The following is a 14981-nucleotide window of genomic DNA, read 5'->3' as shown; positions in this document are numbered from 1 at the left end:
ACATTCCTCTCAGCCCTTACAAAATATACTTCCTTCTAAATGTGGCAGTACGGAGGGAAGACTTCCAAGTCTACAGTTGTGGCTTCTAGAACTGGAACTCTAATAATTTTCCATGAATGGGTTTCTCTTCTTTCTATAGTAATTTTGCTTATTGAGTTTACCTCCCTCAACTGTTATTACTGCTATGTCAGCATTTATTTTTATAAAGGAAATCCTTGACTTACAACTTTAATGACCATTTGAAGTTACAATGGTACTGAAAAAAATGACTTATGACTAGACCTTGTACTTACAACTGATACAGCATCCCCATAGTCACATGATCAAAATGTGGGTGCTTGGCAACCAACATGTATTTACAACAGACATAGCAGCCTAGGGTCATATGATTGCCATTTGTGACCTTCCCAGTCAGCTTCTGACAAGCAAAGTCAATGGAGGAAGTTACATTCACTTAACAACTGCATTGATTTGTTTGATAACTGTGGCAAAATAGGTCATAAAATCCAGCACAACTCATTTAACAACTTTAACTTGCTTAGCAATGGAAATTGCTAAGTACATAGTAAGTCAAGGACTACCTGTAGTTAATAGGCCTGATACATTTACAATTGAATTTTATTTAATGTTTATAATTTGTGCTAACCTAAATTAGTCTCAGAATAGTCATTAAGAGTCAGTGAGAGTCAGTCAGCATTAATATTATTATCACAGAATGTGGGTCAATAGAATTCTGGAGGTCATATTCAAGCAACTTGAAGGCCAAGCCTGAAGACCTTATGATAACCTCATATACACAATATCTGTCCTACAGCATGTTCAATACTTTTTGAGCACTTTCAGGCAAAAACAGATGAACCAACGAATTTCAATAAAACTGATGCACCATTCATTTTTTCCCTTACTGAGGTTTCTCAGAGTCTGTATAAAAGGTACTGATCAACATCCCTAAATAGTATACCAAGAACTTCCAGAGATCAGTACAAGAATGTACTTATATTACACAATGACAATAAACAGATATTAAAGTGGCACATAAGGAAAAAGTCTCATCCCACAATGTATATAATTATGCAAATGAAAACCTACATTTGCTTAGGGTACCAAATGTATAATATATTATAGGAAGGAAAGTAAACAGTTTTCAGAGTCCTGAAATTTTGAAATTCTGTTCTGCCCCATGATGTTTAATATATATATAGATATATAATTGCCTACCTAGTTTCTAAATATCTCCTTCTTTTACACACATATAAAAATGGAATCTACAGATTCCCATCTGGTTGAGTGGCATCATACCTCCTACTTCACGGCAAACACTGGGGGGGAGCAGGGGGGACATTAGCAACATTATTACATCTCATCAATTTGGCCAAGAGCCTTCTCCAACTCCTCCACTGAGAGTCATCCACCAAGCAAACAAGCTGCATTTCTTTATTAACCTGTCTGTAAGTCCCAAAGAGAGAATTTGCTTTCTCACAAATAGCACTTTTAATTTCCTTTTAATGAAATGGGTATGGGGTCTTTTTGTGTGGCCACTGTTTGACTAGATTAGATCAAAAACCCTTGAAAAAAATCTTTACTGTTACATTTCGGTAAAAAAGCTATCATTTGTTATATCGTGGACAATATGAAAGAAATCAAATCAAGTCAACAAGGAAAGCAGTAACGTGTTGTAGAAATGCAGCAGTTAATGGAGCAATTACTTGGCATTGTTGTAGCATATGCATGAATTCACAATATTTTTTTAAAGTACATTTCAATGATTCTTCCATATACCTCTCCCATATAATACCAAATGTTCTCAGTTTCCAGATTAAGAATCGATATTGGCAGAGAGGAATAAAAAAAAATACATGTCATGATTTTTAACATTTTTAAATTTACATAACTCTATCTTATCGTTATAATCTGCTATCATTATTATGTTTCACTTATCTTTTCCTGGTAAAAGTCCAATGAAATCCTTACTTCCTTTATCTTCTTTACTTCTATTCATTAGTTGATCTTGCTTGTTTATTTTTATTATTCATATTGAATCAATAGAGTAGAATGTTCTACTCCAACTCTTCCTGTCTTGAATACTTGCTATTTAGATCCAAGAGATAAACAACTGAGCAGGCACAAGCCTTAAACTAGTCCCAGGGTGGATGGCTATCAAACATAGTTTTTGTGCTGTTCCTCAACTAAAGCAAAATTAAGCTACATAGGCATTTTACACTAACCATCCAAACCAAGAAATATAACTCCTTCATCAAAAGACTGAAGAAACCTATTGTTGCTCTCTGAAGATTCACATTTGCCTTACTCCCTTGCCCTACAGCATTAATAACTTCATAGGAAAGATGTAAGGGCAAAGAGAAGGCGACATTAAGGCTGGCAGAATGGGGAAGAAATTAATAAATACACATAGGCACTTTCTTCTTGAACTACTTTCCTTCTCAGCAGGACTTGCGCAAGAAAACTTCCTAGTAGGCCTCATTGTTAATTTGTAAGTAAACATTTGGGTTTTTTTTTAATCTTGGACTACAAAACATCAGGAGGAAACTGTGATAACATAGCGGAGTTGAAAGATAGAAGGCCTAATGACCACAATTACTTTTGAGAGTTCAAAGTATTTATTCATACATTATCTAAGTAATTATTATGATAAGCCTGAACCAGTAACATTAAGAAAACATGAGATAATAGAGGCTTTCCTAAGTATTTGTGGTAGAGGAAAGAATCAAGCCAGAAAGCCTTTCATTTACAATTACAATTTGGGCAAGGATGATAGTTGATACAATCCAATACGCAACCCAAGTACTTCAGTCTATATAATGTGTGAAAAATTAATGTTAAAATTGTTGCAAGATTAAAATGGGTATACCACCAGAGATCTTGGTTTTAAAAACATGTGGGGGAAAGCAAGACAAGATAAAGTTGGAGAACAGAATAGCAAAAAGTAGATTTATTAAAGCATGATTTCCTATCTCATTTTCACCCATTAAATACAATAAGAGCAGTCTAATGCAGGATAATAATGGCCTGGGATGTTTCAGATTCAAGGAAATCCAGTCTTACTTTCCTCAATTTCCCCTTGCTATATATTATATTTCTCATAATTGTATAAAGTAGTAACTTCAGCCTCTATAGGAGAATAAAGAACAATTCACATTCACGAGGCTATCATATATTATCTTCATAAGAATCCTGTGATACAGGACTGACTATGATATGATAGGCTGTCCAAGGGAGAATTGAATCTGAAACTTTATTTTTGTTGAACCCATACATTTATTATTTGTCTTAATTGTAAATGCTCATTTGACTGAGCCGTCTCCTTGATACAAAGCAATATAATTTCCTGTACAACTGGAAAGTATATTTCAGGGAGAAAATCTAGATAACCTTCCTTTTCTCTTATATGCTATTTTTAAATTTGTGGAGACATTTCAAACTGCTGAAAGAACATTCAATAATATGAATTCCCAACTAAAATGCAAAGAGTACAACTGACGTAAACGTTTGGGAACCTAGGAATCTGCAGCCAAGTCCTCTATTGGCAAAATTGACTAGCTCAGATTTTCAGGTAAAAATATTTCTGGTTTCCAAAAATGCCAGAGGTTAGACCTAGAACTTTCTGTATCCAAAGTAGAATTTCCAAAACTTGGAGACCAGATTTTTCTTTCCCTGTTCAACTAGGTCTGTATTTCTGAAATAAAAGCTGAACAGACCAACCTCACCATTCTACCATACCCATTCTTTTAGCAGTGCCCCCTTCATCCATGCCATGCCTTCAAATTATTCAAAGGCTGGGAAATGCTTGGAATATTGCATTAAGCATTAAAGTGAGGTACCTATCCAATATAAAAAAAAAAACAGGAGCAAAAAATTAACCCTAGACACAATGAAGCTCGTTAATGATCAAGAGGATTTGGACAGGAGATGGCCTTGAAGGAGAGGGGATATCTTGTGTGTTTTTTATATCTTCTACCTTCTGCAACTAGCTCCTTTCACAATGATTTTAACTGATAAATTAAACCCTGCTTGAAGAGTGGCTTCTAGCGTGTGCATGAAAGGTTCTGGCCAGTTTTTCTAGGTGTCTCTTTCAAGTGTATAAGTGAATTGTATGTTCCAGTGCTGCCAAAACTCTACAAATCTGGCTTGCAATAAAATATTGCTCGTGAAGCTTATTTTAATGATAGAGTAACTAATCTTCTGAATAGTTGCCTTATATATCTCTCTAATAAAGTACAATAGCAACAATAAAAACTTAACTACAACTTATGCACAGCCCAATATATAAACATTATTTTAAAGACTTGGACAAATAAAAGATGTTTGTCAAGACAATAACACACAAACACAAAACAACACCAACCAATAGGAGAACTATTATAAAGGTAGCACACAAAACAGATAAAAGTTGTCCGTTTCAAGTCCCTTATTCATACAGTGTCTCTTCAGGTTTCCTGTATTGATCACTAAGATCCGTGCAAAGATTATGTCAACAAACATATGTGTGAAAGGAATTAGACTTGTTAAAGTTCCCGGTAATGGGATTCATTATAAATATTCTTTGCAAAGTACACTAAAACATTAATTAGAATTGTGTAACATTGTAGGATTCAATTAAAAAAAGTTATTTGAGACCATTTAAAATTATAAATGTAGCACTTGCATGCAGTCTTTAAAACTGTTGTGTCTTTTCTCTCATATTCCTAGGAATATGGAATCTAATTACAGAATTACAGAACAACAGAGTTGGAAAGGACTTTAAAGGTCTTCTCTTCCAACCCCCTGCTCAAGAAGAGACCCTATACCATTCTGGACAAATGGCTGTCCAATCTTTTCTTCCAGTGATGGAATACCCACAAGTTTTGAAGGCAAGCCATTCCACTGATTAATTTTTTTCACTGACAGGAAATTTTCTTTAATTCTAAGTTGAATTTCATCTGCAATTTCTTGTCTTGTTCTAAGGTGCTTTTAAATTGTCCCTTTCCTCTCTGTGATAGTGTCTCAAATATTGAAAGAATGCAATCGTGTCACCCTTAGTTCTTCTTGCTGTTAGACTAGATATTTCCAGGTCTTGCAACTGTTCATTGTATGGTTTAGCCTCCAGTCCCCTAATCATCTTTTTTGCTCTTCTCTGCACTCTTTCTAGTCTCAACATCTTTTTTTGAATATGGTGACCAAAACTGGATACAGTAGTCCAAGTGTGGTCTTACCACTTCAGTATAAAACCAGCAGCATACTGCAGCTGTCAAAAAAGCCAATGTAATCCTAGACTATATTAACAGAGGGATATAATCAACATCACATAAAGTGTTAGTACAACTTTATAAGCCCTTAGTAAGATCACTTTTGGAATACGGTATCCAGTTTTTGTCACCATAATATAAAAAAGATGTTGAGATCCAGAAAGAGTGCAGAGAAGAGCAACAAAGATGATTAGGAGGCTGGAGGCTATAACATATGAAAAACAGTTGTCGGAATTGTCTAGTGAATCTAATCTAGTGAAAAGAAGGACTAGGGATGACATGATAGCAGTGTTCCAATATATGAGGGGATGCCACAAAGAAAAGGGAGTCAACCTATCTTCCAAAGCACCAGAAGGCAAGGAGAGAAGCAAGCTAGAACTAAGGATAAATTTCCTGACAGTAAGAACAATAAACCTGTGGAATGTCTTGCCTTCAGAAGTTGTGGGTGCTCCATCACTGCAGGCTTTTAAAAAGAGACTGGACAGCCATTTGTCTAAAATGGTATAGGGTTTCTGGCTTGAGCACTGGGTTGGATTAGAAGACTTCCAAGGTCCCTTCCAACTCTTACTTTATTATTCTGTTAAAGCGGGTACTAACACTTCATGTGATCTTAATACTATCCCTCTATTGATGCAGCCTAGCACTGTATTGGCTTTTTTGGCCCCTGCAACACAGTTGGCTCATACTTAATGTTATATGTAGCCTGGTTTCTTGCACATTAAGAAGCCTGATTAAGATCAGTGTGTATTCTTATATGCAAACTAAACTGAGCCACAATGCCATTAAAAATTATGATATTTATGAATCAAACATTTGCCCTAAATCTACAAACATCATATTTTACCATGTACTCAATATCATAATTCATTTTAAGCAAAATCAGCTAACTGCTAATTTTCTGCCTAATTTTTGAAAATCTTTAATATATTTTAATATCCTGACATAAAGCAAAACCCTAGTGCTTTATTACTTCTCAGAATCTTAATAGCTTTGATTGCTTTCTTTTCTCATTTATCATCACATGTTTTTGACAATTATATCTTCAAGACTGAATTAATGTCTATTAGAACAATTATAAGTATCAACATATTATTAATATAATTATCCTTCAGGAATTATATATAGCATTTTATGGTTTAAAAAATAAATGTTTACAGTTATGTAAAAAAAACTGAAAGGTAATTGTTTCCATACATCAATTAAGAAATTCTCCTGAAGCTGTTTCTTGTTTTAAAACAAAGTTATACTCTTCATATTGGACCTTTTATTCTGTTAAAAGTATGAACTCTGTTAAAAATATGAACTTAGGCAGAAGTCAAATTTGCTAAAAGAAAGGATTTAATAGCCACTGCAATTTTTGTTTGCAAAATTTTTATCATGGTACATTTCTTTTAATAATCAATAAAGAAAGGTATATATTTTTATAGCTGCAGGAATTAAAGCATCTTCTATTAAATATGAATAAAATAGTATGCAGTATTCTGTCATATTCCACAGAAATTCTACATCTGTGTGTTCCTGTTCATTTTCACTGCATATTACAGTTTTTATAATTTTATCTTGTCTTCTTGATCTGAACATAGAATTTTTGCTTATATTTCTAATGAATGCTAGCTGGAGAAGGCTTCTAAAACATACAAATTAACTTTAGTCCTACTCCGTAACTGCTGAATGCTGTCTCGGCAAAGAAAGTTTTCAATGCAATATCTTTATAGAGATAAAGGCAAGTCAAGCCTAAGTCTGAAAAGATTCTTAAATATTACCTAGGTTGTCATAAATCCATTTTATGTCTCTATAAAAGGTCTACAAAGGTTAAAACATCTGGGCTCTGAAACTGCCCTTAACTTGACTTCCTGTAAAAGCAAACAAAATTTCTTCCTCCAAATAATTTCCAGTTTTAGTTTTTGGATATGTTGTAACACAAACAAATTTTATTCCTTGGAAATGTTGTAACCAAAAGATCACGAATGGGGTTAGAATAAACTTCCTACAATTAGAAGTATGAACTTTGATTATCTATATACTTAATAGCCATTGTTCCTATTAATTGCACATTCTCCGTCCCTATTGTTCTTATAGGAAAAATCCAAATTTAAAACAAAAGAAAGCAGATTTTACAATATTCACTGCAAAGTAGTTTATTTGCTAAATTCTGATGTTTAAGGCTGAAGTATGATTAGCGCACAATATACTGCATAATAAATTGGTGTAATTGTGTTTGTACAGTACACAAACATAAAGCACAATGGATGTACAGGAGAATGTACAAAATACGTATGAATCCAGAAATGCAGCGATAGACTAGCAAATATGTAGTGTTATCTGGATCTTTAAAAAAATATGAAGTTGTCCCATGAAGAAAAAAGAAAAAGAAAGAAAGTCCTACAGAGTTTGTGATAAAACTGCACCATCTTTTCTGATGATGTATGGTTCCTTTCCCCACTTAAATCTGTGCCAAAAGGATTTCCCTAGTGAGTCTTACGGAACTGGTAGAGATTTCCCTTCTGCGCCATGCAAAGCATCAAGAAAGCCAGCTTCAGCTATAAATAACCCCTCTGCAGACATCCCTGACTTCCGGTTCTGCAACTCCCTCCTGCTGCCTGCCCATCCCTCCCAGCCAGTTCTTCAAAGACAGAGATGAAAATTACCAAGGAAAAAAAAAGAATGCAAATTCCACAAAGATTGCAGCCAAATATGGGGTTTCTTTCTTTCCCACCCCGATTTTCTCATGGGAAAAGCTTAAATCAAGTGGAGAATGAAAGAAAGACAAATATCAAATATTCCCTCCCACTCCATACACAGAAAAAATACATATGGTGCTCTATATAGCCATCCTTGAGCTATAAACATATTTATGCATCCATATGCATTTACTTACAAGGGTACGGATTTGAAGGAGGGGTTGTTCTGTTTTATTTTGCTTTCCTTTAAAACTGCAGGAACACATACATAGGGGTGACAAGGAGTGGAACCTGGGTGAAAACCAGCAAAGCAGCTATCCCAGGGGGCAACTCTCTTGTTTTATTCGCTAGTGTCTATTCACAGGAGGGGAACAAAATACCAGGAGCCAAGCAAAGCAAACAAATCTGACTGCCAGAGAAGAAAAGTGGGGCTGAAGGAGAATTCCCCAGCCAATCCAATGTAGACAGTGAGGGGACATCAAGCATTTAGGAGAGGTGTTTTTTTCAAAAATGGGTGAAGTAAAAAAAAGAAGACCCAATAAAAAATGCTCTTAAGGATCTAATGAGCTCACTTGCAGATTAAAGGCCAAAGGAAATCTCTAGGGCAGGTGTTTTTTCTATAGTATTTTCTTCGACATCTATTAATCCTAGTTGTATAAAAAATATGAACAATCTCCTTTGGAGAGCAGGAGTTGTTGATTTTTAATTTGATGTTATTTTGCTACTTGAAGAAACCCAGGAAAAGAAGAGAAAAGCTATTAAATAATTTAAAATATTAATAGTAGCAGTCATGTATTGTGCCTCACAAATCTTTACTCCTCCGCCTTTCTTCCACATGAAACAATATGATTTGTTTGTTTGTTTGTTTTATATGGCACCCATCTCACCAAGTGATTCTGGGCAGTGAACTTTTTTTTAAAAAAAAATTAAAACAATTATAATACAAAAATTAAAATATTTTATAAATACAGCTCACATGCTGTGCTCAGATAGCTTTCCTCACATGTGGCCACACCATGAACTGCATACTATACATGTGAATACTGAACTGTGAGGCTGAAAGGAGCCTATGTTTGAGCAAGTCAGTTTCTGTATTTGATTGTGAGAATTTATTTAATAGCATTTCAAACTGCTTGAGGGCATGCCTTCTTAGCTATAGGTTCTTGAATAAGCATATGCTTCTCTATTTTAACATTCTTTATAATCTTGTACATTTCAATGTTAATGCCTGAAGATTCTTTATACGAGTTTGTTAATTAATTCTTCATGATCAATGCAGCCACATATGCCACAACCTAACCTGTCCAAAATGGTAGCTAAAATGAAGGGAAATTTAAATGTTTTATGAAAGCCTTGAACATAGTGCCTCTTCTAATGTGTTTGCCCCAAAATAGGACCCAACTGGAAAATAAGCCCTAGCATGAATTTTCAGGATGCTCGTAATATAAACCCTACCCCAAAAATAAGCCCCAGTTAAGATCATCATCCAGACAGACATATTTCGTATTTCCCTGAAAATAAGACCTAATTGGAAAATAAACCCTAATGTGTCTTTTGGAGCAAAATTAATATAAGACCCTGGTCTTATTTTGGGGAAAACATGGGTATGGGACACCTCTATCTGAGAACCAAAAGGCTAAGCCTTTTAAAATAAGAAGGGCCTTTTAAAAATGTTTATTAGCTTTATCTATACTGTGATAAAAGACATAGATATGATAAATTATTTAACAGAAGTCTATCTTAAATAAATACATAAACTTTAGGGAAGGAACCATGATTAGATTGATCATCTGTGGTTAAAAAAAAGAGTGAGCAATAAATTAAACTATTGGAATCTTCAAGGAACCAAGATTCAGGACTAACCTCAACTCTAGAATCACTAGTGGATTTGGGGCAACTGTATCCTAGCTTTGTCCAAATTCCACCTACATGACACACAAACAGAGTGTTAGGAAAGAGAAGAGATTGCAGCAAAATGATTTTTTTTACAATTGTATGCTTTCTTCCTACCAAAGTCTTCTGGGTGGCTCACAGGGGATTATTCATTTTATCCTCCTAGCAACCTTGTTAATGAGTCTGTTATCTAACGTGTTTTCAAATATAGCTACATTCTTGTCCCTGTGATTCAATATGAACTCAACTATAGCATAAGCAGATAAGTAATTTTGGGGCAGAGGAAGTGCCACTAGGGCTCTTATGAACCTGTTGAATTGCATGGAGATGTATATTCTACCTTTTTGTTCCAGCATTCAGTTCAGAAGATGCTCTGTAATACTAGCTTTCTCACTTGAAAGAATGGCTGTTGGTACTGAGTAGTCAAGCCTGCAAGAAGTTTACTACAGAGCGCTGTTGCTAACAATGGTTGAGCAGAGTTATTACTACAATATCAGAGACTCATCCATATCTGTTGTGTAAGACCCAATGCAAATTTTTATTTTGCCAAAGGAATTTTTTTGCAGAGATAATACACCAAGGAGCTTGTTATTACCATTTCTCTATGTCACTGGCTTCACTAAAATCTTATATTCAAGTTATTCTTGTTTTACCAGAGATGATTGGCATATGATCAAAGGTATAAATAGAAATAACAGTATTCACAGGGTTTATTAAGGTAGATCTGTCTAGCTTTAACCTATGATTCCTAGGGATCACTCTTATAGCTGAGATTTCCCTCATTCAAAGTTCCTGTGAGACATGGACTCACTGGGTGGTCTTAGACAAGTTTGTATTTTCAAGTCTTACTTTTGCAAAATGGAGATTGCAGAGTCTGGCTTTATATATAACAGTGGTGGGATTCAAATATGTGAACAACTGGTTCTCTGTGTGGATGCTGCTTCCGGAAGTCCATTCTGGGCCTGGGCAACAAAAAATTAGCTACCGGTTCTGCCGAAGTAGTGTGAACTGGCTGAATCCCACCACTGTATATAACTGTATGGACTGCCTGGAACAGATTCAAACAATGAGCTTTACCAACTTGTCAAACTTGCCCTGGATTGTTCATTGCAGGAAGACAGCTGTGTGTTGATCAACAAGAAAGATTAAATAGAATCCTTTTCTGCACATAGAAAATAGCATATTAGGAAAATTATACCAGAACTCAACTCTCCCTGACATACTGATTTTCTGCAGATAGAATAACATCCCTTAGGGAAGCATTAAACACAGCACCTTTTCATCTCTAGGCTGAGCTGGCGTGATCCAAGAAAAATCTTACCGCTCAATTCTGTTGACTGTACAATTGCCTCTAAATTAAAATATATTAAATGTTTTGGAATCTCAGAAACTTTTATTATTAGGAAAAGACAAAGTGGACCTATAGTCTGATATGGTCCATGAAAATAAAGGTGTTAGGTACTAGAGGTATGTTGCAAATGAAGAATCCAAACTTATATTTATCCCTTGATTTAAATCTTCCTACTGAAGAATAAAACAGGTGTTAAAGGTTATTAGCAAATCAAACTAACACTTTATGCAACAATTATTCCAAAAGGCATAACATTATATCTGCGAAATGCTTATTTCTCTCAACTTTGGTGGGTAGTTCTCCAAGAGAAAGTTTATCGTTAGGTCCAAACCAATTTATCTAAGTAGTATTTTTTTTAATTGCTGCAAGCTCCACCCTCAATGCTGCTTCCCAAGTCAGAGTCAAATTATGCTTCACAGATTATTCCCTGTCCCTGTTCCCACCCATATCTACCCTTTTGGAAATAAATTAATTTCAAAACGAACAAGCCTATATCTCTCTGGGAAAGAACAAAGAAAAAAAATGAGAGAAGGAAATATATACAATTAAAATCCAAATCATAGCACATTAGTCTATACATTCCAGGAAGAATCTGGGATAGATATTAGGGAAGGGATTAAAAACAATAATATTTACTTTTAAAGAAAATATTTAAGCTAGGAGGAAAAGTACATTCACATATTTTCGGTAGAAAGATGTGTGATTTTAAGGAATGTTCGTGGTAGAGGGAAAATTACAATGGGGTGCAATATTAAAAAAATATATATTCTGACAAAGATCCTGAAGGACTACACCCAACTTTTGATTATTTTCCCAAAATACTACTTTCCTTTTTCCACTTGCTAACTCATCTACCTAGAGGCAATTCACATATGTATATATAGAAAGATTAAAGACGTGGTGTACTCTTTAGTTAATTGGATTTTGTCAGAGATCTTATCAGATCACCAAGATGGAAAAAAGATGGGAGGGAAGCTTATTTGGCACAAGCCTTTCTTATATTTTCTTCGGTAAAATTGGTTCATATTTTTCAAACACACACACACACACACACACACACACACACACAAACCCTTTACAAATTTAAGTTTCAAGTATTACCTAAAAAACATGGCTTAACAACAGAAGGAACAAATTAAACAGGTTGTGGAACTAGATATCTAGAACTGTGAAGTGAGAAAGGCACAAAGAAGAGAAAAAAAGTACTAAAATGTATATGTGAAAAACAGACAGTTTTCCTCCATGCAAATGTGGAGGACTATATTTCAATCTGGGGTGATGATAACATAAAGTTTCACAAGAATTAAAAAGAAATACCTGATTCATGCAAAATTATTTTAAATACCATAATATTCTTGCTCTAATATGGATTTCTATTTTTAATGGATTCACTCTGCTTTCTGCGGTTTTTCATAAAATGAAAAAAAAACATCCAATAACCAAAGCAGAATTCAATACTTCTCACAGATTAAAACAAGAGGTTAGGATGTGATACATTTAAGGAGAAAAGTCTATTGGGAAGTCTTCTACCATGGGAAGATGGGGGAAAGGGGGAAAGGAGAAGGAAAGCAAGACCTCAATATGCATACCTTTGTAAAAGCAGTATCCAAGCACTACAAAAGCAATGCATTCTCAATCCTTCATCCTCACCTCCACCCACCCAATTATCCTATAATACAACAGAATAGGTTTTTACTTGCCATAAACCAACCAAGGATTTCAAATTCCATGGATGACAGATTCCCATACTGCAAATGTCCGCACCATTGTATAGCTCTCTATCTTTCTTAATAAGGTCACCTTAAAAGCTGGGAATAACGAAACAGGGCAACGGGGTGTCAACTTAACACGGTCAGGTCCCAGAGGATCACATTATACGTACAGTGGTTGGAACTGTTCCAGTGCTGGTTACGAACAGGGGTGCTGTAGGGATTGGGGTTCACAGCTCCTTTGTCCTGGATCAAGCATGCACGGTTCTGGTTGTAAAAATCCATCATGAAGAAGGAGTTAGGGCTGCTGTTTAAACCAGCTACCTCCACACTTTCGTACATCTTCTCCAAGCAGAACAAGGGGTAAGAGGGGTTGGGATCTAGTGTGGAATGGGAATGAGGCAATCAGAACAGAACTTTGGTGATGAAAGAGCAAAATTCTATAATGATACTGAATTCACAGAGCTGAGGGGAAGTTGACTGGTTGTTTTCTGTTTTCTGCGCTGCTCTTGCTTGCTTGCTTTCACTCCCCCACCCCCTTGATCCCTAGTGGAGAGGTATTTAGGGAATCCAAAAGCAGCTGGGGAATCCACCAAACAGACCAGGTTGGTCACAGAAGTTTTGAAAAAAACATCCAAAGGACAATATTCAACTCCCCAATCTTCTATTCCAAAGGTATCCCTTGAAAATTAGGCTAGCAAGTTAGCCTGAAGTATGCTTCACAATCAAGATAGATTCATAAATCCAAACAAATATTTTTTTAGAAAATAAAATTGGTATTTTTACTTCTACAAAAATAATAGAATCCAAGCCGTTCTGCCTTCCAAAGAGTAAAATTCTTTATAGAAGTAGCTCCCTGGTATTAGATAGCATTTTGGACACATTTCCACCATTCATTTCCATGCTTCCTTCTTTCAAGCTAACAAGAGGAAAGGAGGGAAGGGAGGGGGATTCTTTGCAGAAACTCTTTTCAGAAAAAAATGGGAGAAAAAGTTTCAAACACACATGCATACAAAAAATAAGACTTCCTGCTAGAATTCAAGAGTTGTTTTCTTATCTTTCAGATAACTGCAGGCAATCATGGATTACATTTATATGTTTTAAAATTGCATCTCTATCCCACCGCATAAAGAGGAGGGAAAGGGAGGGAGAAAAATAATGGAATTATACAAATGTCAGGTTCTCAATGCTTGGAAAGATGCCAGAGGCCTGAAATCCTTGAATTGCCTTGGATGCAAAAGGATTTTTCTCCAGCCGCTTGGTTCTTCTCTCCCTGGGAAAAAGGGAAGAGAGTGTGTGTGTGTGTGTGTGTGTGTGTGTGTGTGTGTGTGTGTGTGTGTGTCTGTGAGAGAGGGGGAGGAAGGGAGAGAGCACACGCGCATGTGTTTTGTGTGTGTGTGTGTATGTGTGTGATGTATAGGACTGATAGATTAAAGGCAGCACAAAATCTTTCCTCCACTCGAAAAGTCGGCTCTCAACCGGCTTAACTCTTTCCTTACCTGCTGCGTGCTGTGTCTTGCGCAGCCCCAACCAAATGTGGAAAAGCATAGGCTGGGGAGGAGGGAAGAAGGAAACAGAGAGAAATGAATGAATGAAATAAAGGAAGGGGAGGAGGAATGGAAGGGAGGAGAGAAAAAGGACTGGCGTTAAAAAAAAAAGTGCCTCTCCAGCAGCTGTCTGTAGCTAAAAAACTGCAGACATCGCATCATCGTGTGTATTCTCCATCCCTGGAGTGCTGCAAGGAAAAAAAGCAAGCAGACCCCTCCCCTCTTTTTTGTTGCAAGGAATTGGCCAGGGCGGCCTGTTTTGCCTGCATCACCCCCTCTCCAAATCGGAGGTTTCTGCTGCTCCTTCAGCCACCCCTATTTGCGTAATGTTATGCAGCTGAACTCCGCCTGAACTCTCCTCACAAAAAGCTTCACCTCCAAATGACCCACTCACAGGCCCTCTCCTTCCCAGTGACATCACAGGGGCGCTCCCCACCACCTCCTCCTCGTCCTCCTCCTCCTCGCCTGCCAGGGCAGCCACCAGCATGCGGCAGCCACACCACTGAGCCAAAAGCAGACCTACCACAAACAGATTAAGAGGTGTTCTGTCTGTTCAG

At 36.2% G+C, this 14981-nt stretch overlaps 1 protein-coding gene across 1 annotated transcript in view; it reads right to left on the bottom strand.

Annotated features, from left to right (window-relative positions):
- RARA (retinoic acid receptor alpha) overlaps positions 1–13219 on the bottom strand; it is a 64028-nt gene extending 50809 nt beyond the window's left edge. The window contains exon 1 of the mRNA XM_015832275.1: positions 13051–13219. Within this exon, the coding sequence (XP_015687761.1) occupies positions 13051–13219 (169 nt within the window). The remainder of the gene's footprint in view (positions 1–13050) is intronic.
- Between the last annotated feature and the right edge of the window lie 1762 nt (positions 13220–14981).

This window comes from Protobothrops mucrosquamatus, unplaced genomic scaffold, assembly GCF_001527695.2.
Source record: "Protobothrops mucrosquamatus isolate PMUCROS unplaced genomic scaffold, P.Mucros_1.0 scaffold1, whole genome shotgun sequence".
NCBI lineage: Eukaryota > Metazoa > Chordata > Lepidosauria > Squamata > Viperidae > Protobothrops > Protobothrops mucrosquamatus.
This window is presented reverse-complemented; position numbering and strand designations above follow the sequence as displayed.